General features: G+C 33.7%; 1 protein-coding gene across 1 annotated transcript in view; it reads right to left on the bottom strand.

The window, feature by feature from the left end:
• The window catches only part of LOC143238240 (ATP-dependent RNA helicase Ddx1-like), a 54,410-nt gene extending 35,015 nt beyond the window's left edge, over positions 1 to 19,395 (bottom strand). Inside the window, 9 exon segments of the mRNA XM_076478297.1 lie at positions 3,407 to 3,479; positions 4,259 to 4,335; positions 4,891 to 4,974; positions 7,647 to 7,733; positions 8,337 to 8,381; positions 9,979 to 10,099; positions 12,918 to 12,981; positions 15,947 to 15,998; positions 19,267 to 19,395. Coding sequence (XP_076334412.1) covers positions 3,407 to 3,479; positions 4,259 to 4,335; positions 4,891 to 4,974; positions 7,647 to 7,733; positions 8,337 to 8,381; positions 9,979 to 10,099; positions 12,918 to 12,981; positions 15,947 to 15,998; positions 19,267 to 19,282 — 619 coding nt within the window. The 5' untranslated portion in view covers positions 19,283 to 19,395.
• Positions 19,396 to 25,160: the final 5,765 nt, after the last annotated feature.

The raw sequence follows: 25,160 nt of genomic DNA, 5'->3' as shown, positions 1-25,160 counted from the left end.
CCCACAGCAAACCATAGCAGAGCCCACTGAATTACCTGATTTGGAACCATCTGTATAAATGGGAACTGAATGATTGTTTGAAAGATATTCATTGAATAAAAAACGGTACTTCCAATCTGGAATATCTGCCGTTTTTAGGTGACTGAAAGAAAGGTCACATTTGGGGGCTGTAATAAGCCATGGTGGGATGGGCCAACCTGTGGAATATGCAATGTTATCCAAGGACAGACCCAATTCATCCAATTGCGCCCGGATAAGAAGGCCAAATGGAGCAATGACAGATCGTCTGTTCTGAAAAAGTACTGCCCACCGTGGAAGGAAAACACATTTCCAGGTGGGATGCTTTGGTAAGGAATGAAGTTTCGAAGTATATTGTAAAGATAGTTGCAAACCGCGAAGGTGTAGAGAAGGTTCATGAGATTCAATGTATATACTTTGAACTGGAGAGGTACGGAAAGCCCCAGTGCAGAGTCGAAGTCCTTGGTGATGAATGGGGTCCAGCATCTTTAAGGCCGAGGGTCTGGCAGAGCCATAGACCATTGATCCATAATCAAGTTTCGATCTAATAAGAGCACGATATACCTTTAACATTGAACATCGATCTGCCCCCCAACTGGTAGAAGAGAGAACACGGAGGATGTTCAGTACTCTTGTGCATTTGACCCGAAGCTGCTTTAAGTGTGGTATAAAGGTTAGTTTACGATCAAAGATAAGCCCCAAGAACTTGATCTCCGGGACCACTGGCAGCAAAACTTCACTGATATGAAGTTCAGGATCAGGGTGAATACCCCGTCGACGGCAAAAGTGCATGCATACAGTTTTGGAGGGAGAGAAATTAAAGCCATTCGCCAGAGTCCACTTCCGTACACAATTGAGGGCGGTTTGTAGTTGCCGCTCAATATATCTCATGTTTGACGACTGACATGAGATGTGAAAGTCGTCGACATACAGCCCATTCGCAACAGTGAGAGGGAGTTGTTCAGTGATGGCATTTATCTTTATACTGAAGAGTGTAACACTCAATACACAGCTTTGAGGGACTCCAAGTTCCTGTACAAAAGAACGGGAAAGTGTCGAACCCACACGAACTTGGAATCTCCTGTCCATTAAAAATTTTTTTAATAAACATGGGTAGATGGCCACGTAACACATATGTATGGAGATCTCGCAAAACGCCATACCTCCATGTTGTGTCGTAAGCCTTCTCTGTGTCAAAGAATATTGATAAAAGATGTTGGCGGTTAAGAAAGGCTTCTCCGATAGATGTTTCAAGACGAATTAGGTGGTCTGTGGTGGAGTGCTGTCGACGGAACCCACACTGGGTGGGCGAGAGGAGGTTGTTTGATTCAAGGAACCAAACAAGGACGAGCATTAACCATCCTTTCTAATGTCTTACAGAGACAGCTCATTTTAGTTCCACCAGGGTAAAGGGACAATTATAGTCAAAGAAACAGTCAGTCTGAAAGGAAAGAGGTGATCGCTCTGCCCGAAGTCTTGATGGCCAGGAAGGTGGAGGAACAAGCAGAAGTGCTAGATACCCGACAAAAGCTTTCACCTAGAGTGTTAGCGATGTTCAACATCAGTCACCTACTGACCATGAGAGAGTAAGATTGAGAGGGGATAGAATTGTAGTGTCCAATAACCTTTCAATCCTGTCCCATATGTCAAAGCAATTGACGGCAGGATCAAGTTCTGCGAGAGCAGTGAAAGTGGACCAGTCTGCCGGTAGTTTGAAGGAATCTTGGGATCTTTCCTGGCTAGAGAAAGGTAAAATAATAGCCTGGCCCCTCCCATCAATAATAGCACTTCCCAGAGGGGATGATGCCAGGCATCAGGTCAAGAAACATTCTCCTGCCAGATCCGGTTGAAAAGAATCAGAAGGACATCAAGAGCAAAGCAGGAGATAGATGGTGCAGCATGTCATAATGAATATCATCAGGTCCAACAGTTTTGTCTCTTGTGGTGGGAGAAAAGATGTATCAGAAGAAACTGGCAGATCGATGAAGGGCAGTGTAACTCAGGCTTTTCATTTGTTTTGAAAACGATTCTCTTGGAGGCACAGGAGATCTGCCTCACTGATGAAACTCCTTGAGTCAGGATAACTAATGAGAGACCAGGGGAGAATCTCTGACTCTGGAACGTTCTTCAAATCTCTGACATTGGAAACCTTTCAACAAATGAATAACTTTGATGGTTCGTGGTGAAGTTGTGAAGAATTCAAGGTAGCATGGAGAGACCAGGGGGTGTAACCTCAATAGGATATATCCCCAATTGCCTTTGAATTCAAGGAGTTCACTGTGTTGGGATGTGGATGTTTCAACCAATATGTCACCAGATCAAAGTTTCTTTACTGACTTTAGAGAGCCAGCAAGTCCCTCTAGTCCCTTTTGAATAAAAAAAGGGGACATTTGCCCTAAAGGTTTTTCCGAAAGAGAGTGTAATAAGAAAATGAGTTACGTGTGTTACTGATGTTGAAGATTGCTGTTCTGAGTATTCAAGACGTGGTCGCTTACCCATTGACTGTTTTTTTACAGTTTTATTTAAATTTTTTAGAGGATCCATAGGAAAAAGGAAAAATTTCGGTACCCACTGACCCCACCCACCATGGAGCCCTACAAGGGGACGCACTACAAAGTCACGCAAGGACAATGCAGCAACAGCAGGGTTTCGTGAGCACTATACCCAAACACCAGCATCAAGCACAATGTCCACAACACCTGTTGAGAACTTCCAACACTGGTACTTGGTTGACTCTAGCCCAAGTGGACCAGCCGATTGACCCAAGGGGGGCCACCCAAAGGCCGCCCGTCTACAGGAATTTGAGGCCAAAGTGGTGTGTTAGGGTTGGACCCCTCAACCACCAGGATCCTCTCCTCCCCTTCACGGGTCGCCACGCATGGCAAACACGTAGGTGGATGTTTAGATCCCAGAGAAGGTAATCAGATAGAACAGAACCTTCCCTGGGAGGTCCCCTCACCACGTACAGGAATCCACACAGAGGGGATTAAAATTTGAAATCAACAACCTCAGCCATCTCAGACCAAGGATTTTTTTTAAAGGCCCATTCTGCTACATCAGTCAAATTTGAGAACTTTTAACAGGAAAGCATAATTTTTATAAAAACATATTTTAAATTACTTACTGATGGCAGAAATGCAACTGAGTTTTCAGTTGAGGTTAATGTAAACAAAAAAGGAACAATGATGGATTTGGAATTACAAACTTTACTTTGTACTTCATTATTTGGTAAAATGAAATATTTTACACTGCTGAATAACAGAAATGGAGGTGGCTAAAATAAAATAAATCTTGTTCATATTTCCCTAAAAAGAGATCTTACAATGATCAGAATAGTTTGCTTTTTAACTAGAAATTAACTCTGTACAAATACTAAATCAAGGCTTACCATTTCTTGAAAAACCAATTACTCCATTGTCAAGATTCAAGTAACATCCAATCACATCGTGAATACCATATACCTAGTGAGAAATAATAAAATAAGGTTAAGAAATAAAATCCATAAACACAGAAAAATTAAGAACCATTAAAAGGACTTTTATTTAAAAACTTCCTTCAATATTTCCTCACACAAAAAATCCACCAGAAAAGATTAGTTCTTTTAGTTTAAAGTATTTTATGTCCAGTATGTTATGTAAATATTCAAAATATCATGGTACTAACATGTCAAAAGTGTACAAAAATAAATACAAGCATAGAAACCGTGTCAAACATTAACAACTGATAAATATAGGAAAATTTCTCGTTGTTATATACAACATGGGAAAAAAATGCATTTGGTTTTAATATGTGAACTTTACTTCCATTTATATTATGCATTTAGAAATAAAAATTTTTTCACCACATTATAAAAATACGACAGATTGATAATACAGGTTTCTAAATTTAAATTTTAGAAGTTAAAACAAACTGTTCAAGATATATATTATATAAAAAATAATGTTTATAGGGTTTACTATTACCTTGCTTTGTATACTTCTGATGTGCCTTATTGTTCTTTATTAAAACATTATTGAAACAAAAATCTGCACACATTAAGGTCCTTTGAGTGAATAATATACCACATTTAGCAATGTTTTCACAGTCAACCATGTATTACAGAGAAATAGTCTACAATATTTTTTATAATAGTGAGAAAAGTGACAAATCTTTTAAAGGATGTCTCATTTTAAGAAACAAAAAAGTTTTAATAGCCTTTCCTTAACTATGGAATAACTTCAAAAGAATGTGTAAAGATTACCTCTCCATAGTCATCAAACTGTTTAGCAAAAGATTTCTTTCCTGTTCCTCCATAACCAAAACTCTGGCGATCAGTTCCTGAAAGACAGTTTAGAAAAAGCAAAACCTTCAACAAGTAGTTCAGTATTAGTATAATTCAAGAAGTTATGTTACCAAGTAGAAGAATGTCAGTGACATTTGGAACCATGCTACATATTAACAGTTTCTTTGTACCACTAGGAGTCATGCTATCCAGTAGCAGAGCCTCTGTATAACATTACAAGCTATGGAACACAGCAGTCAAGTTACAAAGCATCAGTCTCAACCTAACACAAGGTTTTATGTTAATAGAAGGCATGGACAGGATATTAGTAACGTTGTCATAATAAAACTTACGTAAACATGTAGAATGCTTTACATATATGTCCAACAAAGACTCAAATCCCTGAATGCACATAACTTTTTTTTACCAATATTAAAATAAAAAATAAAGTATACACAGAAGTCTTCTTTTTTTTTTTTGTGAATTATCATAAAGTTCAAAAGGATACATTGAAAATTAGTAAAATTTTAAACAGAATTTGGTCAGACCAAATAACTCAGTTTTGTCTAGTGAAAAAAAAAATTACTGAAAATATAAATTATCCAACTTACCAACTTCCAAGCTGGCAGCTAGAGTGGACCAGCCCACACGACATAATCCTTCATCTGTAACTTTAGCTTCATAATAGTATTTTCCTGCAGGATGTAAATGTGACTTTTAGGCCACTTTGCATTTACTTAATCTTAGAAAACAGCTGTGAAAATGAGCAAATAAGTACTTAACCTTCCTTTATAGCTGTTTAAAAACCATATATTAGTGCCTATTTTGATCTACTGAAAAGTCCATGTACTTGTACTTACTTTAACTGCAAATCATTATGTTTTTAAAAACACAAATTACCCTCCCAGCAGCACAGGACAGACAGCCAATTATGTAGCTTTGTGGTTAAATCCATAAAACAATTACTACTCATAGGTTAACTCTCTGACAATCAAAGTTCCAGCTTTAACGGTTCTTACAAACGTTATGAACATTTACATACTTTCCTTTAACATTTACAGCTTTTTCCAAACAAACAAACCAGTGAATGTCATGGCATGTGACTTATCAAAAACAAACTGGTTAATCAATCGATAAAATAATGACAAATATTTCATGTATTATTTGTTGTTTTGTGTTAAATCTTAACAGTGTACACTGAATTTTACTTGATTTGATAATGTAAATGACACAAAAACAGGTTATGATTCATCTAAATCCTTCTGACAGAAGCAAAGTACCACAACTTTGTCAGCGTTTACTAAACAACACATGTCATTGCATCAAATAACTCCTTTCTTTAATGACATGTCATTATTAAGAACATATATCATAAATTTGATAAGATTATAGCTGTTAGCTGCAAAAACAAAGTTTCATCAGGTGAAAAGTATGGATCCATAAACCCTCGACCTTTACTATGCAGGGCAAACTTTTAGTGTCTCATATTCAGAAGTTTTATTAAACTACTATTTTATAGTATAGCAAAAAAAAATCTTAGCTAACAATAATCCATATGTTAATAGTATACAAGTTCCTAATTCTAAAAGGAAACATTTTTTTAAAATCCTGAATTTCCCCTAGTGTGACATTATATAGTGTCTCTAAGCTTCTTGTTTTCTCAATTTTTTTCCCCACCACCCCTTGAAAGAAAAAGAAGTTTAATTATTCACTACAGAATCATCACCCGTAATCTTTATATCCTACAATTTTGTTTGGTTCCTGTCTCACCCATCCATCACATCCTCTCTTTGAGAATATCTTAATAGCTCTTTCACATATTTAATTATATATTACATGTAACCAATAAAAAGTCAAGGTTTCTATTTGTTAAAAGATGCACTGCATAACACTGTGTTCTGAACAGATAGTGAATTTCACTCTGAGTACAAGCAACATTTCAGTGAAAAACAATTAACCTGGACCAATATGTAACAGCTTTTATCACACAGTTAGAAAACCAGAAAAAAAGAGAGTTGGGTAAATTTGACTACATTTTGCATGTTATTAGTTACATTATTTCATTAAGTAAAAATTTAGTGCATTTCTAACATTAATATAAAAAAGTAGGCTTACATGTCCTTGACAATAAATAGCAAGAAGAATGGATTGGGTATGTATTTTTTTTTTTTTTATTATTATTATTATTATACAAGTAACTAAAATAAAAATTGGGATCTCTAAGTTAGTTAAGATTAGATTAAGTAAAATTAATAAGATAATGAAAATGTTTCACAAGTTATACACGAGCAATGCATGGGTAATATAATTTAATGTCAGGTGAGCTACACATGCCTCAAGTAATTCATAGATTAACTACAGCTCATGCCATTACAATCACAGTTCAATGGACAATAAAACAGTAAAATTTAATTATAAATAGATGTATACTGTTCCCAGCTTAAAGTTACTTAGGGTAAATGAATGTAGCTTCATGTCACAATGTTAACTTATTACATGAAGATAAAAAGGGTAATCAAGATTGATTTTGATGCATTTTTTGATGGTTATGAGATTGGTCAAATTGACCAATCCAATTTTGAGTTAAGGTGCAGAAAATAACAGATTATATATAAAGTTTTACTAAAAAAACATTTGAATTTTTTTTTTGAAGTTTCAGGGATTCCATAAAGAGAATTTAAGATTTTTGAGATGAGAAAAAGCAATTTTAATCTAAACATGAAAATTACTTTGCAAATTGACTTATTCAAAACAAATGCTCAATATATTAATGGGCAAATATTTTAGTTATCTGAAAACATTTCAGTAAAAAAAAATATTTTGGTATGTAAAAGACTTAATGTTAACTGAAATGCTATAAATTGTGTGAAGATATACACAATGTACTGAAGGTGAGACATTAAACCTAAAGATTCTAAAGAAGTACAAAGAGATTATGTGGTCAGTCAAACTCATGAATTATATTATATTAATGTACATAATATTCACAAAATATGCAAAAACTACCAGAAATTTTAGTTTATGACAAACAGTTTTGCTGTTTGTTTTGAGCACTAGGTCATTTTGAGATCTCTTAATAGAAGTGTAATTCCAAACCTCTTCTGTGGGTGTGTGTGGGGTGGTGGTGGTTAGGGTTTGAAAATTAACAAAACAAACATTGGATAACACAAGGGTACAATGGATACACATAGAAAGTTGTGAAATAGACCAATTAACAATATTTATTTCCTTATTAAACTATGTTCAGTATATTTTCTAAAGGAAACAGTTTTATAAATTAAAAATCAGCATGATAAGTAATGTATTTGTATTATGAAACATTTTACAATTCTTTAGTTTGTTGTTTAGACTTATTGATAAGGCTTACCTTTTCCTTGTACACCTTTTGTGCTTCGGCACCCATGCCAAGACTTTGGGTCTCGACTTTGACACATCAGTCCATCTGGACTTACGGCTATACAAAAAGATGACCCTGTTTACTCTCATACAAATTGTGAGAAAATGTAAACTTGATCACTGTGATAAGTGTGAAGAAAAATAACAATTTGTGCAATAGACAAACATATTGAAAGATGCTTTTACAGGAGAAGTTGAGAAAATCCACTTTTTTTGAGAGCTTTAAATGAAAAATGACGTGTAAATATTACAGTTTATAGTTACACAACATAATGTATCTTAGATCAACATTGAAAAGTGTTTCTAAAGTGCATTAGAAAAACCCAACCTAATGTTAATCAATATATTAAGAATATCATAGTCGCACGGTTTTTCTTGAGGCAAGTTAAAGTCACAAACATGTTTATATACTGTGCAGATTTTGATACTGGAATTAAAACAATGTTCTTCTGTGCACTTTCATACAAGTAAGCTATACGAGAACATAAATCAATAGCTTTTGGAATATTGTAGTGAGAAAAGTAAATATATTATTCACATGAATTAATCATTATTGTAAGTACAATTTAAGCACACACACACGCATTATATACACATATGACACACATGCCAGTCTAGTTGTAATACTTAAAAAGATTAACAGTTTGTAAAAATGTCTTACCAAGAGCATCCCCTCTGTCAAAGAAACTCATGGTCCACTTTTGTGCTGAAGAAAAACAATCAGAAACAATCACATGGTACACAAATGTAGTATACATTGTCAGATCACAACAAAATGTTATTCTACTGGCTCACATTTTGAAAGGATAAAAACAGTTCAAAGTGTACAGAGATCAGTCTCTATCTGATTAACTGATATTTTATACCATCCCAATCCCTTACCAGTAGAAGTCTAGATATTCAATCATAATGAGTAATCTTATATTTTTGTTCATCACAACTTTCAAAGCTATTTTTAAAATTATAAACCTTTACTTAGCTTCTTATGGGGCTAAACATTTCATTTAGTAAAAAAATATGCATAACTAGGTGTTTTCTATATTTCAACATGGTTCCCACAACTTGTCAAGTCCTTAAGCTTCAGACAGGCATGATTCCAAAATACCATTTGTAATCTATTAAGATTGCTTTTGTATTCTAAAACAATGAATGGTGAACAAAGACTAATGTTAAAATGTTTTTACTTGAAATATTATACCCATTTGCATGCTGAATGTAAAAGAATTAATCAGTGTGTGATATTTAGTACAAATTAACTTTTTGCCACATGTTTCCTCAAATTATCAGCATATGTGAAATTCCCCTATTTCCTAGACCAGGAAAGGAAAGTGGAAAATTATCTAACTTTTCCTAGTTTCTCTGATCTTTAAGAACCATGTATCAGTGTTTACAAACATTATTCAAGCAGTTAAAACAATTACTCCAAATGTAATCTACTACATAAAGATGAAAAGCTACCTCTGTTACATTTGTATGTTGGTTGTTGCAGTATCAATTTGCAGGAAACAATGGCACTTTCTGGCAAGAGGAGAGTATTTTTAAAATCTTCCAACCACATAAATATAAAATATATAATGCACTACTTCAGGCATATAATTAAACTTCAGGGTAGGTTGGTAGAGATCATGAGGAGCAGTAAAATCAAAATGGGTATACAAACAATACTACACTTGGTATTGCTGGCAAACAAAATCATAATTGGCTGAAATTTCCCATTACATTTACATTGTTTTCAAGGAGACAAATTTATGAAACATCACAAAAGTTTGCCCAATAAGAACCCTTGGGTACAGCTCCATAGTAACCCTTATGTTTTACCCACAATACAATCTCAATTTTGAAAATGCCACAGTTGAAGCACAGCTCTTCAGCTCAGTGAGCTAACCAAACCAAAACCAGTAAGACAGTCAAAAAAGAAGATATTAAAAACTTAAATATTTTTTATAGGTTTAAAATCAGGTCACAGAATAATATAATGAGATTATTTAGTGATAGTGTTAAGTACACTAAAGCTTAGCCGTAACTAAAGCATAAAATGTACACAAATTAGGGTTAGTTTGTTTTTTCTTCTGATTATAGGCTATATTTTATGAAGGCTTAACTGATGTTTAACCTATGATTTTGGTGTATGGAGTTGGAATTTTGTATTATTCTAGAAATTCTGTATTTAAAGTGTGAAGACACTAATTTGATTAAAAATGTCTGAGATCTCCCATAGTGCTGAAATATATGGATTCTAAACTTAAAACTAATTCTTATTTATTCCAAGAACAATTTGGTAATTACAGAACATTGATACTAACATACTACGCCTTTAACACCCATCTTCCCTTTCCCTGTCTGCAAGTCTTTCAATGTTTCCCACACAATCTGAAGGATAGGCAAACAGAAAGCACCAGTTTTTCCACTTCCTGTTTCAGCAGCCTGAAACATAAAAATACAGGTCAAACGTATTACTTGTACTTATGATAAATCTGCTACAGAATTAGAATGGTTCTTTAGCTGAGGAAGAAGCAATTGCTAAATAAATTTTTCTTCAAATGTATAGTTTTTAAAGTGTTTATTTAAAATTAAGTACAAGGCAAGTAAATGGAGTATATGCTCTGCCCACCACAGGTACTGGAGCCTGGATTCTAGCACCATAAGTATGCAGACGTACTGTATCTCCACTAGGGGGCTTTAAAAGTAACATTCTGACTATATTAGTTGTAATGAAATGTAACTACGTGATATACCTTTGTTCAATTAGTAATACTCATGTAGCTCTCAAAGCTGACAGATATTCATGGTAATTTTTTAGATTTTACTGAAACTGACAAAATGACTAAACAAATTACAATTACAATTAAATGAAAAATATGGTAATTTAACAAATTTTCCTTCAGTATTATTGTTAAAACTTTTTTTATGACTTAAAAATAAATGATACTGACTGGTACTTTTAATTTTTTTAACTATAGAGGTCAAGCCAACTATTAAGCTAACATTGTACAGTCTTATCAAAACTGACTGGCTGAACCATTCCATTGTAATACAATCTGCAGAAACAAAGGTTAATTTTGTAAGAGCCAACTTTTACGCTCCTTGAAATATTCATCTGAGAAAGTTTAATCAAAATCTTGAGCTTAGGAGGCAACTGAAGCATAATGCTATAGAGAATAGAACATTTAAGCCTAAAAAGTTGAGTCATCTGATTCAGCATTAAACTGAAACTTCACCACTGGCAAAAATGATGTATGAACCATGCTTACCTAAATTTTATGTAGCCCTAAGGTCGTAGCATACGATACTTAGTAAGGGTGATAATACTATTACACTACGTATTGCATAATTTTTATTCTAAAAATACACAACCTTTCAAATAAATGTCAGAAATATAGTATTTATTGATTTTATGACAAGTTTGTTGAAAAATGATGTTCAGATATAGATTAGATACTCTTGAAGTATATTCTTGATGAAAATAGAGGTTTGTTCTTTTAAACAAACACTTAAATATTTTCACAGTATGTAAATTAGCCAGCACTCCTACAAAATACACTTCACCATATAACAAATTTCTTCAATTACAAATAACTCAAAATAATTATAAATAAGGTGAATATATGTTTATATGTATTTCTTTTTAGATCTGGGGGTAGGACAGGTAAAACTTTCAGCATCTATCCTGTGAAAGTAAGTTTTCTCAGGGCATTCCTGTTTTCTCCCCCACATCCAAAATCTCAGACATTGCATCTTCAGATCCCAGCCAAGGAAATATTCTTGCCCGGCTTCAAATTGTGCTGTTTGAGTTGAAGTCTCTTCACTTTTCAGACTGCTGGCTCCAGTCTGGCCTACTTCCCCTTGTGCCACCTTTGTCTTACTCCCTTTTCTCACCCATCATTTTTATAATGCCCCACCTCACTTCATCACCTTAAAAAAGCCAAATTACAAGAAAACTTCCACATAAGTAAATAATCTTCCATGAGTGGGGATGAAGAGGAACCACAACATTCCTGACCATCCCTCTTGGGGAGAATTCCTCAGACTTCTCTCTCTCTACATTAAACCCCTGCTAAAGAAGGGGATCTTTACAACAGATAAGAACATTCTGTAAAGTTCATGATCAGTAAGCAACTTTAATAATGACATTTTATATTCTAAATGTTTAGCAAAGAACAGTAATTATTGGAGGTTTTTTATTTTAACAACATTCTGCAAACTGGGGGGAAGGTTTTAATTACAAGTGATTTTGTTACCTACTCATTTTCCCCGTTTCCCCTTTGAAGGAAAAAGAGAAGTAATTTACAGCTTTATTAAACAAAATAAAATCTGCACAATGCATAAAAGGTTAAAACAAAGTCAAACAATGTTTCTCTCATATAATTCAGTATAACTTGTTTTAAGCAAACTCCCCTGAGCTTGACCACCCCCCACAAAACAAGTTCATAACAAATATCCACCTCCTCCTATCTGATACAGCATTTTGGATTTTACTTTATGAAAAAAAATACATCAAACTAAAGAAAATTAAATTAGTCACTCACACTGGTTCTTACTTTGAGTTTTCAGGTGATATTTCTAGTTGTAATGTTCAAATACATTTTTGGCCAGGGTTAAAGATTAAAAGTAATTTGGGTAACATTGACAGGTAGGCTTCTGATGAATCAAAACACTACCGCTGATGTACAAAGCTTATTTCATCATCTTTTTCTTACCATGTATTTCAGTGTAATGACTAGTAGCTATGTTAGTTACAACATTACATGTGTTTGGTACATCAGGATTGTCAGTTTTCAAGATAAATCTACCTTCTACAACTTTGTGTTGTTTTCATTGGAGAGTTTATTTGCTGTTTCCATTTAATGGGATTCATCCCTAAATACAAATGACATTTCTACTCACATATCTATATCAGTACAATAAAGAATTTTTAAATGGACTATTTACATATTACAAGAAGTAAAAATAGTATTTTTATTGTCACTTCCAGACTGGCTTCCTTATACGTGATATCTCTCAGCAACAATAATTTTTTTTTTAAAGAAATGCTATTAGTTATTACGCTGTTTTTTTGTTTTGTTTTTTCTTTAAGTACATAATAACATTACTCCAGAACAAAGGAATTTGAGTTTAGACTACAATATGTCCCTGAAAACCTCACATTTCAACCTACACTTTCTGGAAATGGTAACTGCGTAAAAGAAATATTTGTGCATAAAGCAGAATTGCAAACATACTATAATATCTTTATCTGTCTTACCATTAGCACGTCACCTCCACCCAGAATCAGCGGCACAGCTTCACTTTGTACATCTGTAGGTAACCTGTAATTTTTTGTTGTTTAAAATCAGTCAAATTTGTTAACAAGAGGAAACAAAATACTGTATTACAAGTTTTATGAAGTTTTATACACACACACACATGTGAAAGTGGAAAGACATGAAAATATTCTTATTCTTTCAATTTCACGTGACTAATTTTTCCATACAATTACAGAAATGTAAAGCTCAACATGATGGTAATACTTCACTGATCCCTACTGACAACTGAATGACTAAGGTTGGAAAACTTATTTCAAATTCCCACATACTTGTACTAAGCATACTTCATAAGGGTTCTGTTTAAATGAACATGCTGATCAAATTTAGGTCTGAAATAACTGTCAAGGTATCCCATATAGTGTCTTAATTGTACAAAAGAAGCTAGCATATGGTACCTGTATACTGTAGAAGAAATCAATTTAGAAACATTACACAAATAAACCTTGATAAAGACAGTGTTTAAAACAGTATATTAGGTTTTTATCTTGTGGCATGGCCCAAAGGGCATAGAAAAGTTTAAGTAGAACAGAGTTTACATTAAAATTAGTTATACTGGTTGGACTCTCCAACAAGCTGCTGCAGACTTTAAGTGTGTTCCCAAATACTGTCAAGTACACTCTAAATCATGAGTAAGAGAAAGGTAGATTTGAAAGTGAGAAGGGAAGAAACAGAACACCTAAGCTCAATGATACTGACTTTAAGTGTCTTCATTTATGCAGCTTTCAGGACAGAAGAAAGATTGTCACTAATCTCAAGCATTCAATAAACAACCATGAGCCAAATGACAAAAGTGTCCAGTTCTACATTATCAAGAAGAATTAACCAAAATTGAATATTTAGTCAAATATTGTCAAGAGATTGAAATTTAAGATGTACAAAAACTGAATTGTTGATGGTTGGATATGGGTGTTAAGGACAGATGAATCCAAGTTTAAAATATTTGGTTCCAGACATAGGGTGAATGTCTGCTGGAAAAAGCTGAAACATTTACTTCAATGTATAGCACTCACCATGAAGCATGAAGAAGGCAGCATTATGATTTGGGGGTGTTTTTCTACAGAGACAGCTGGATATATTTGAAAAAAACAACAACAGATGGAATAATGGACTTGAACAAGTACTATAAGATACTGATCTGTCATGGGTCATATATTACTGATAAAGAATTCTACTGCCAAAATGATAATGATCCCAAACACTCATCCAACCTAAACAGAAATTACTTTGCTAAGAAAGAAGATGCTTGAGTCATTAAAATGATACAATGGCCCCTGCAGAGCCCAAGTCTCAAATCCAACTGAGCAGATCTGAAATTTGATATCAAAAATTTAACAAAAATTACTTCCAAAGAAACTTTACTAGAGTGCATTAGAGTCATTTGGAGTAAAGTTCCAAAGGTCACTTTCATTAAATATGTTTGAACAATACCTCGAAGACTGACTACATTATTAAAACAAAAGAGAAAAATATTACTTGTTAACTGAACTCAAATACACCTACTGAGTTTGATATGAAGACTTACAAAATTATTGTTTCTCCTGGAATTTACCTTCCACTGCTCTTTGAATATTGCCTGAAATACAGTTTTTGACTTTGTCCTAATGTTTTTGCACAGTACTGAATGTACTAAAGAATAGAATGGGTTTATAATGTTAACAAAAAGCCTAAACATAATTTCTCTGAAATAATAAATTCAAACATACATATATTAATATGCCAATCTATAGAAAGACTATACACTTAAATCAAATCATTACTACAAGACTGCAGAGAGCTTATACAGAGATACAAGTAACCTTGTGTTTAAAACAAAGTTAAATCTAAATGCAAACAATTCATGTTGTGAGATGAAAACATTTTTATATAGTACTGTAACAGGAATCAATTATTATTGACAGTGACAAGACATTCCTGCATACTCTGTAGAACTGGTGGCTGTAGTGTTCATAATATGTGGAATGAAAAGCAGTCCCTGTATATTGTTTCTAGAACTGGGGTTTTGCTGATGTGCAAAATTCTTCATGCCTAAATTTTTCAAATGGTATACATGTAGACTGTAAGATATACTTTTTGATTTTATAAATTATTCCATATTTTGTCATTCTGCATAATTCTAGTTTCTTACAAAAGGAAGCTTTTCACTAAACTTATTCTGGTGTATTAAATACCATACTCCACAACTTAAGCTAAGAATGTTACAGTGATGTTCAATTGGCTGATTCATGATGAGCTGATACTGAGTTATGTGAAAAATATTCTTTTTGAATTTTTTTTACCCTACTCAGATCAGTGACTTTTCACAGTATTCAATTAGTTTTAGTATTAACATGTATGGAAGCACAGACACACATTTATCAAGTTAAATTTATCTGCATCAAAACTGTGTGTTTATGTGAAAAGGATACAATGTATGTCTAGGAGAAACAAACTAAACTTTAACAAGTAAACGAATACAAAAAAGTTTAGTGCACTAAAATTAAATGAGTATAAAAGTCACAAAATTTGCCTGAATGATTCAGTTTAGTCTGACTTGAATTTTTTACAAAGCTACTTGAGGGCTATCTGTACACCAGCCACCATAAATTTAGCATCGATAGACTACAAGGAAGGCAGCTAATCAACACCATCAACTGCTAATTTTTCAGGTAAATTTTTATAAAAAAAGTGAGATTGACCATCACATTATAATGCTCCCACAGCAGAAAGGGTAAGCATGTTTGGCAACAGGAATTCAAATCCCTAACCCTCAGATTGTGAGTCAAGCACATTAATCGAGTTATATTAGGTTCCTTTCAAACAAATTTAATTTCACCAACAAAAACTAATACACCCAAGAGCAAACAAAAAATTAAGTACCAGACATGTTATGTTTCAGTTTTGAAGGATGTTGGTTTTTTATGTAAAACAAAGTCTAATGTACCTCAAACTACATAACACTACAGGTTTTAGAAACAGCTGCAATACTCACGTCCACTCCATTTCCTCCACAGCTTTGCCAATTTCTGGCAAAACACCCATTTCTGTAAATAGAATCAAGGAAAATGTAATAACAGTTCATAACAAAGACCAGGCAAGAATCAAATATATATTTTCTTGATATTAAGTTCTATAAACCAGAGACTCAGTTACATGAGATAATCTTCACACTGGATAACAAAATCCTCCTTTACAATAAAACAGATCAGTTTATCATTCACACACTTCTCTCAGTTGAAATCCTACAAGTCTCTATTTATCTTATGGCTATTATGTCATACCCTTTTGTGACAGGTCAAAGGTCATCTCATGCTTGTTGACTTTCACTCAGTTTTATTGAACTGTTATTTTATGAATTTATGTCAATAAGTTTGGAATGAAATTGTAAATTACAATTCAAACTTTAGTATTATACATGCGAGTTTTGTTTTTTTTTTTTTTTCTTTACAAGGAAATATTAGAAAACACCTAAATACTGATTTTAGTAACTCACATGGTATGTTGAATGCAGCACTGTTTAAAATTAGATGTTTGTCGTGTTAAAATACCAAATCTATAGTTCCGTACAAATTAAGAGCTCAAATTACTAATATTAACAATCCAGAATATAAGACAAAAACCTCATCTTTCTATTTTGCTCAGATATGGCTTATGTACTGAATCAAACACAGTGGCCCTGGTCATCTCTTTCCATTTCTGGAAATGGTCCCTTACGTGCATTCACTTCAACATATGGCATGCAAATAACCGATTAACAACGTAGAATGTTCCCCACTGGTTTTCTAAGACATTTTAATCTATGAAAAAGCTACCATCTTCTTTTGAACAAAGACTTCAAGAAGGTAGGTTGTGTCTGTCATCTGCTCAAAGTTTCATCTTGTTTAGTATCTAAATACATCTCAGTTTCTAAGCTTAATAAATTATAGTAGAATTCTATAGCATCAGTAGAGTTAAGATTTTTTTGATTATTGAACTGTACAATTTAAATGTTTGATATCCTCCACATGTCCAGCAGAAACTCAGTTCAAAGGTCATAGTTAGATTTGTTTTTATTTACTTCTTGATTTATTGCTTATTACTTTTAACATATAGAACAATTCATTTCTAAATAGTAATAATCTATATAGTGTGTATATATACACACACACACACACAAACACACAGTGTTATGAGACTCAAGCTACTTCGATTAAACATTTGTATTTTTGTGTTATAATGTAGTCATTCTAAACACAAACAAAGCATAATTTGTATTTCCTAATTTTTGTCATGATAGTTACATGGTTGGTCAAGTAACAGACCTCAAAGAGCACAGAAAACAACAAAAAGTCTTACTGAAAACAAATGTCTCAAGTGTATTTAGGAGGTTCTAGAAATTACACAAATAATATTTGAGATTATGGGAACACAGAATAGTTTTATTATTATTATAACATTAGATCACTTTGCACTCAGACTAATAATTAAACACTCAATATTTTCACAAACAAATCTTCAGTACAAATATGTCATTAAAAACCTAACTTTTTGTGTACAATATACTTGTAATCTTTACTGAAAGTCTACCAACTTTTGTAAAAATATGCATGCTGTATAAAAAGTTATAGTACAAATACTTAAGGTGTGCAAATGTGTAGATGACCTTGTATACATTTTACCAAGTCTGTTGCAAGAATGTTAACTGAAACAAAATTACCAGATACCAGAGTATTATAAAAAATTAAAAATGTACAGAATAATGTGATAACAGAGAGAAGTAATATTTTAAATTATGTATATGTTTAGTACATCCTAAAACATTTTAAAAGGTAAATTTTATTTTGTTTCATTACACAGGACACAATTGCTTGATTTAATTTATTTATACATGTACTAACAACTGTCTTGTAAAGTCTGTGCTTAGATATTAAATTTATTAAATCAGAGAAGACAAAACAAACACGAAATACATTATAAACCTTATGACAATGGCATCTATCATTTACTGGATGTTCATACTTTTACACTATTGCCTGGTTACAGCACTATAAAGCTTGTTGAAGGTTAGCATTTAACAAACAAAACCTATCGTGGTTTTAACTTATAGATGATTTTTGAAAAGTATATAACTACCTTTTTAACTGAGATGTTTTTATCACTTAACCAAACCTCTGGTTTTTCTAAGTGTGGTACTTTTTTGTAGCTTTTGTTTAACTAAAATGGCATTTTCATTCATTTGTTTTGGATGAGAGCACTATAATAAAAGCTGCTCAGTAATAACAGTACTGGAAAATTTATAGTGAAAAGCAATGTGGAATGTGACAGAGCAAAAAAGGTGTGCAATGTGCCATTTCAAATATGAGATTGCTTTAGAAAAATCTTTAGAATTAAAATGTGTGCATGTGTGTTTTACTGATTATTAAAACCTATCAACAGTTTACAGCAACTTTTCCCAAACCTTGAATATAAATTGACATTGCAAACTTGTATTTGAAAAATTTTAGTCGTAATAATTGATTAAAGAAATACTGAAGTTATACACTAAGATAAAATAAAATATAGTTGCATTAGAAGATAATAAGCAAACATTTCCCATTGCCATCTTTCAGAATACTCTGTACCAAAAAGTAGTGGAATAAAACACTATACTATAATACCTTCATGGTAGAAAGGTCATGTATATTTCATAATAGATTTTGATTCTACAACCTAGAGGTTGCAAATTGAATGTCCTAACCACAAATATAAAATCAAACAAGTAAATGTATCTTAATTTGGCATAAGCCTACTCGCTACAGTTTAGACACAGTATACCTCAGCACTTTATCTGATTAAAATACCATATACTATGATACAGTTGTAGTGTACTAGTAGTAGTTTTGAGAAAATTCATGTTATAATATATAAAACATTCTTCAGTTTGCAACTGCTGGTGTGTAAGATAATTATATTGAACCCATATCTACTACTAGTAATATATAACAGATTCAAAAAGCACACAGTATAAATTATGAATTATTCACTTACTTTTATACAAATAAGTTAAGCCTTAAATGATGAAAATTACTTATATCAACATAGAATCCACCTTCTTGTGCCTTTAAGTTGTCTAAATAATGCTATTACTAATTTGTTTTGCATCTTAAACACGTCTAGGCCTATCACACAGTAACTTACTGAGAAAATAATACTGCTTTGCATTCTGGAGCTCAAATTAAATGATTTTGTGTAGTAGGATTAATAACAAAAATCTCAATAAACTGCGAGCATCAAGCGTATTCTCTTAATTTCTTAATACTAAATACATAGTTAAAACACCTCACGGTAACTCACCTTCAAAGGCTGTCATTTTTTACCATTTAGTGTAATAATGTTATCCCTCATACACTCCTGTTAAATCTCACACGCTAACACACTTTCTATGCTGCATATCTTTTAATTTTACAGATTCAACGCATGCGCATCTAGTACCGGTTTTGTGCAAATATTTCGAACATTTATTTTCGAATCGTTTGTGCTATTAAAGGCGCCTTTTTCAAATAATTTATGTTTCTACCAAGGTCATTTCTGACTTTGAAAACGAAAAGAACTGTAAGTCACTGTGCCAATTTATTTTTCTCAGCCTGCTCTAAGTTTAACAAAGTACATAATTAAAACATGCAAGGTTCAAGATATTACACAAGTCTTAACTTATGCAGCGAATACTAGTACTCCGTTGTAATGTGTTGTATCGTCGAACAACTTATTATTATTTAGTAAACGTAATACTTCAAGTAGAGTGTGATGCCGTCCCACTTCTTTTCAGAAAGGACCGTAATTCATGTGTGTGTTTCTTAAGTCCAGCATGGTCAGGTGGTTATAGCGCTTGACTCATATTAGGAAGATCGGGGTTTCGAATCCTCGTTACATAAAGGATACTCGTCTTTCTAATCATGGAGGATTTACAAAGTGACAGATTTTCTCACAAATTGTAATAGAAAGTGTGAAGACTTTTTGATCTGTGATACCTGGACATACCACATTTCTCTTTCTTTCTCTTTTTTTCAGCTTAAAAAGGCTAAGTGGTTACTTTACCGAAATATTCACAAATACATTTATATGTATCATAAATGTGTGCTTAGAATATGTGCCAACTTTCATAGCCAATTAACATAACTATATTTCTCATGCATGTCATCTTTCGCCCATTATCTAATTTTTATAACAAAAGTGTTCGGTCTAATGAGGAATGAAGGGATAAAACTGAAAGCAGTGATTCCCACGTAAATAACTGGGCAGTTATTGCTCAATAACAAAACTCTTCCTTCTGACTATGGGAAGCAATTGCCACAAAGATCTCATATCCACTAAAATGTCACAGGCCCGGCATGGCCAGGTGGTTAGGGTGCTCGACTCGTAATCTGAGGGTCGCGAGTTTGAATCCCCGTCCCAAACATGCTTGCCTTTCAGCTGTGGGAGTGTTATAATATGACGGAAATCCCATTTTCGTTGATAAAAAAGTAGCCCAAGAGTTGGCTGTGGGTGATAATGACTAGTTGCCTTCTATCTAGTCTTATACTGCTCAACTAGGGACGGCTAGCGTAGATAGCCCTTGAGTAGCTTTGAGCGAAATTCCAAAACAAACAAACCAATAATGCATAATTCTTTCATGCCAAACATATTAACATTTACTGTGTTTATGTTTGTTTTTATTGCAAAGCCACATAGGGTTATTTTCTTTGATCACCGAGGATAATCGAACTCCTGATTTTAGCGTTGTAAATCCGTAGACTTACCGCTGTACTAGTGAGGGCAACAGTTAGATCAAACTATTTTTGATAAAAACGTTAACACTCAATATTCTATCCGAAAGGTGCAATTAATTTAAAAAGAAGACTCAAAACACGAGTGCTTTGGAATAGCTGACTACTCAGGAGAAGAATACTCGTCGATTAAAAATCATTCGAGATTTGAGTCTTTTGTTGTTATTCGTAGATCAGATCTTTTATTCATAATTATATATTACTTGAAAATTGTGTTGATTGGTTAAATAAATCATTAATGTTATACAACATCCATGAACAATTTTATGTTAGTTTCATATAGATGCACCACTGTATAAAAGAATTTAAAGTCAGACAACAGAGCTCAGGCCTATAGATGGTTGAGCCAACTATGCTAGATAACTCGTTTGTTTGTTTTGAATTTCGCCCAAAGCTACACGAAGGTTATCTGTGCTAGCCGTTCCTAATTTAGCAGTGTAATACTAGATGGAAGGCGGTTAGTTAGTCATCGCCAACTCTTGGGTTACACTTTTAGCAACGAACAGTGAGATTTACTGTCACATTATATCAGTCCCATGGCTGAAAGAGCGAGCATGTTTGTTGTAACAGAGATTCGAACCTCTGACCCTTATATTATGAGTCAAGCGCTCTAACCACCGGGCTGATACTAAATAATGGCCTAGATGCAATGTGTAGACTACAGTGTAGGCTTTACATCACCAAATTTGACGATATTTGCTCTTATTACAGAGAACTAGGACTTCTATATATGAACTGAAAACAATTTACAACCGTACACGATGCAGACATAACCGAATGAAATGCACATAAATATCTCATGAATATTCACACAAGATTTATACAAATACTATCATGAAAAGTGTATATGAAAAAAATATCATATACACTTAAAAAACAGAGTGAAGCATTGAAGCAGTCCTTTTATAATGTTTTCAAAGATGGCGAGGTTCTCGGTAGTTATGTATGTTTTTCTCTTGTTGTCCTGGGTGGATTCCAATAATTTTCACACTTGTTGTCCATGGTATGTTGCATAAATATTTACACTTGTTGTCCATTGTAGATTCAATAATACTTACACTTGTTGTCCATGGTAGATTCCAATAATACTTACACTTGTTGTCCATTGTAGGTTCCAGTAATACTTACACTTGTTGTCCATGGTAGATTCCAATAATACTTACATTTGTTGTCCATGGTAGATTCCAGATGCTTACTGAAACTGAACCATCATTTAATGCGAAACAGATGGTCGTTTTCAGCTCAACATTACATGACTTCCTGATATTTAGCTATTCTAGTAGATAGTTCTGCGAGATGTATGACCTCGTACTCCGTATAACAGTTGTATAGTTAATTATACGGTACACATTTTACAAGCTTTCACTTTGTCTGTCTCGTATTTGTTTAGCTCTGAAGGTGGGCCTGGCATGGCCAAGCGCGTAAGGCGTGCGACTCGTAATCCGAGGGTCGCGGGTTCGCGCCCGCGTCGCGCTAAACATGCTCACCCTCCCAGCTGTGGGGTCGTATAATGTGACGGTCAATCCCACTATTCGTTGGTAAAGAGTAGCCCAAGAGTTGGCGGTGGGTGGTAATGACTAGCTGCCTTCCCTCTAGTCTTACACTGCTAAATTAGGGACGGCTAGCACAGATAGCCCTCGAGTAGCTTTGTGCGAAATTCCAAAACAAACAAACAAAAGCTCTGAAGGCATTCAACATATAGTTACATTTCTAGGTGAACTTCTACCATGAGTGTAGGAGAGGGTGATGTTACAAAATGTTTTTTTAACAATGACAACATGACATGCAGTTTGTGTAACAGAAAGCTTTATTTACAGAACACGTGATCGATAATAAGTAAGAAAAGTAGGTTTTCTTGGAATAGAAGTCACACTATGTTATGTTACACAACACAGGAGAAGTAAAATAAGTTTGGTCACATTCTCTTGGAATAAAAGTCACACTATGTTATGTTACACAACACAGGAGAAGTAAGATAAGTTTGGTCATTCTCTTGGAATTCTCGTTACACAACACAGGAGAATAAATAAGTCACACTATAAAGTCACTTATGTTATGTTACACAACACAGGAGAAGTAAGATAAGTTTGGTCACATTCTCTTGGAATAAAGTCACACTATGTTATGTTACACAACACAGGAGAAGTAAGATAAGTTTGGTCACATTCTCTTGGAATAGAAGTCACACTATGTTACGTTACACAACACAGGAGAAGTAAGATAAGTTTGGTCACATTCTCTTGGAATAAAAGTCACTCTATGTTATGTTACACAACACAGGAGAAGTAAGATAAGTTTGGTCACATTCTCTTGGAATAAAAGTCACACTATGTAATATTACACAACAGCTTAGAAACCAACATACGAACAATCTTTTTTTCATAGATTGTAAAACAGAGTTATAGTAGTATGTAGGTTGAGTGATAGCATAAGTTTATATGTAAACCATAACGTTAAGCTATACTAGATTATAATTAGTGAAAACATGTTGACTGGATAATTTACTTATAAAACAATACGCAATCGGTATTTTCAATACTCTGCGTGTAAAATATTAGTAAAACTGCACAAAGTATGACATGTTTAATAGATGTAATAGTGATATTAATATTTTAGTTATCTCTGAAATGAAAACTATAAAGTTGATGATGTAGTCACATGATGAAACACGTGGATATCTGTCGATTACGTCATTATTTAGTGGTTCGCTTGCGAACTATTTGCACGATCACCACTGCTAACTTCATCGTCCCCTTACCTCGGTCCCCTTGTAACACGCTCATTGTTGTCACAATACGGAATTATATACCTCAGAACGGCTGGTATGGGTATCAACACTTTATTGGTAAGGAGAGAACAACGTTTCGACCTTCCTGGGCCGTCTTCAGGTTAAACTCTTTAAACTAAACTCCTGTCAAGGTTTCGTTTCGTGAAGGAGAACAGTGGACCTTAGATGAAAATGAGACGCATGATACGTCAAGTTGTAGATTTATGTGTAACTATACTATTAAGAGTTAGTGTGTTTATGAAAAATTGTACCGTGTGTTCAAAACTACCAGAGAAAAACATCATGGTAGGGTGTTGTTAAAATATTTAAAACTGAAAAAAAACAATATAAATTGGTTTGGTTTTTTGAATTTTGCACAAAGGCGAGTGCCTTAACCACCTCGTCTAGAAGAACAACATAGAAATGCATTGTTAAAATGTATTACCCTACCAGAGGAAATCATTACAATACAGTGATAGGCAAAACGTATGTATACTATTTAATACTGAAGTAATTATTGAGTAAATAGCTAAGTTGTAACATGAAAGGTAGCGTATGATAGGACGAACATGTACAAGTTGTTATTTTAGTTCGTATACGTTTTTTGAGCATTTGTTTGTCAAAACACACACGCTTGTTTTGTATAAAACGGTGTGCTTTTGGTATAATATTTTTCAAATTAGCCAAACACTTTGTTTAGACAATTTCTCTGTAATTGGTGTAGAGTCGTTACTTGTCACATGTAAGAAGTTATAGGACATCATTTGTTCGAATTCTCAAAATGATATGAAATAAACATTGTCAGAGCAGTATGGTACCCAATATGTACTGTGCCTATAATCCTGAAACATCATCAGATTACAGAAAACTTGTTTCAAGAAAGTCTAGTGATAGACGCCGAAAATCTACTGCTCGAAGTGACTGTGTTTTTATGAGGTTAACAGGTCAAGATTGAAAGAAGTTTTGTTACGCCTTATGATAGAAATGGCATGAACATGTTCATTTCAGGGTATCCAGACGAAAAATGTTACTTTGCAAGAAGGGGTATCTGCAAATCGTTGTGAACCAGAACTCATCATGTTACTTGGGGAAGACTCTATGTCAACTGAGACTTAGGACATTGGCTACCTATATTTTGTAAATGAATTCTGTTTCCGGCTTGTTAAAGTTGATGATAGTTTTCGTTTTCATTGCTTACTTGAAGAAAACATAAGAGAAGACCACCTTTCCAACAGGGAACACACAGGAGGTGGTGCAGTACATTATAGTGGAAAAACTGGAGACGGTATTTTGACATTTCTGACATTGGCTAAAGCAAGATTCGGTAACAACTTTGTGTTCCAAGATGAAAATATCATTACCTAGATTTTGCTTATTGTACTGGATTTTCTCCACTAGAAGGATGATACAAGACTGCCATGACCATCATAGTCTCTAGATTGTAGTCCTACTGATAACTGTTTTGGCAGAACTAAACAGAACAACTGTTTACCATGACATTAAACCAGCTGCTGTATCTGGGTTTCTGCGTCTTGTATTGGCAAGTTGGGGTAAAATAACAGTAGATTACATCAGTAATCTTATTAACAGCATATTACGTCGAATTGTGGAGGTCATTAGAATACGACGATATCTAGCCAAGTACAGAATATCTAATA

The sequence above is a fragment of the Tachypleus tridentatus genome, chromosome 13 (assembly GCF_004210375.1).
Source record: "Tachypleus tridentatus isolate NWPU-2018 chromosome 13, ASM421037v1, whole genome shotgun sequence".
NCBI classification, from domain to species: domain Eukaryota; kingdom Metazoa; phylum Arthropoda; class Merostomata; order Xiphosura; family Limulidae; genus Tachypleus; species Tachypleus tridentatus.
This window is presented reverse-complemented; position numbering and strand designations above follow the sequence as displayed.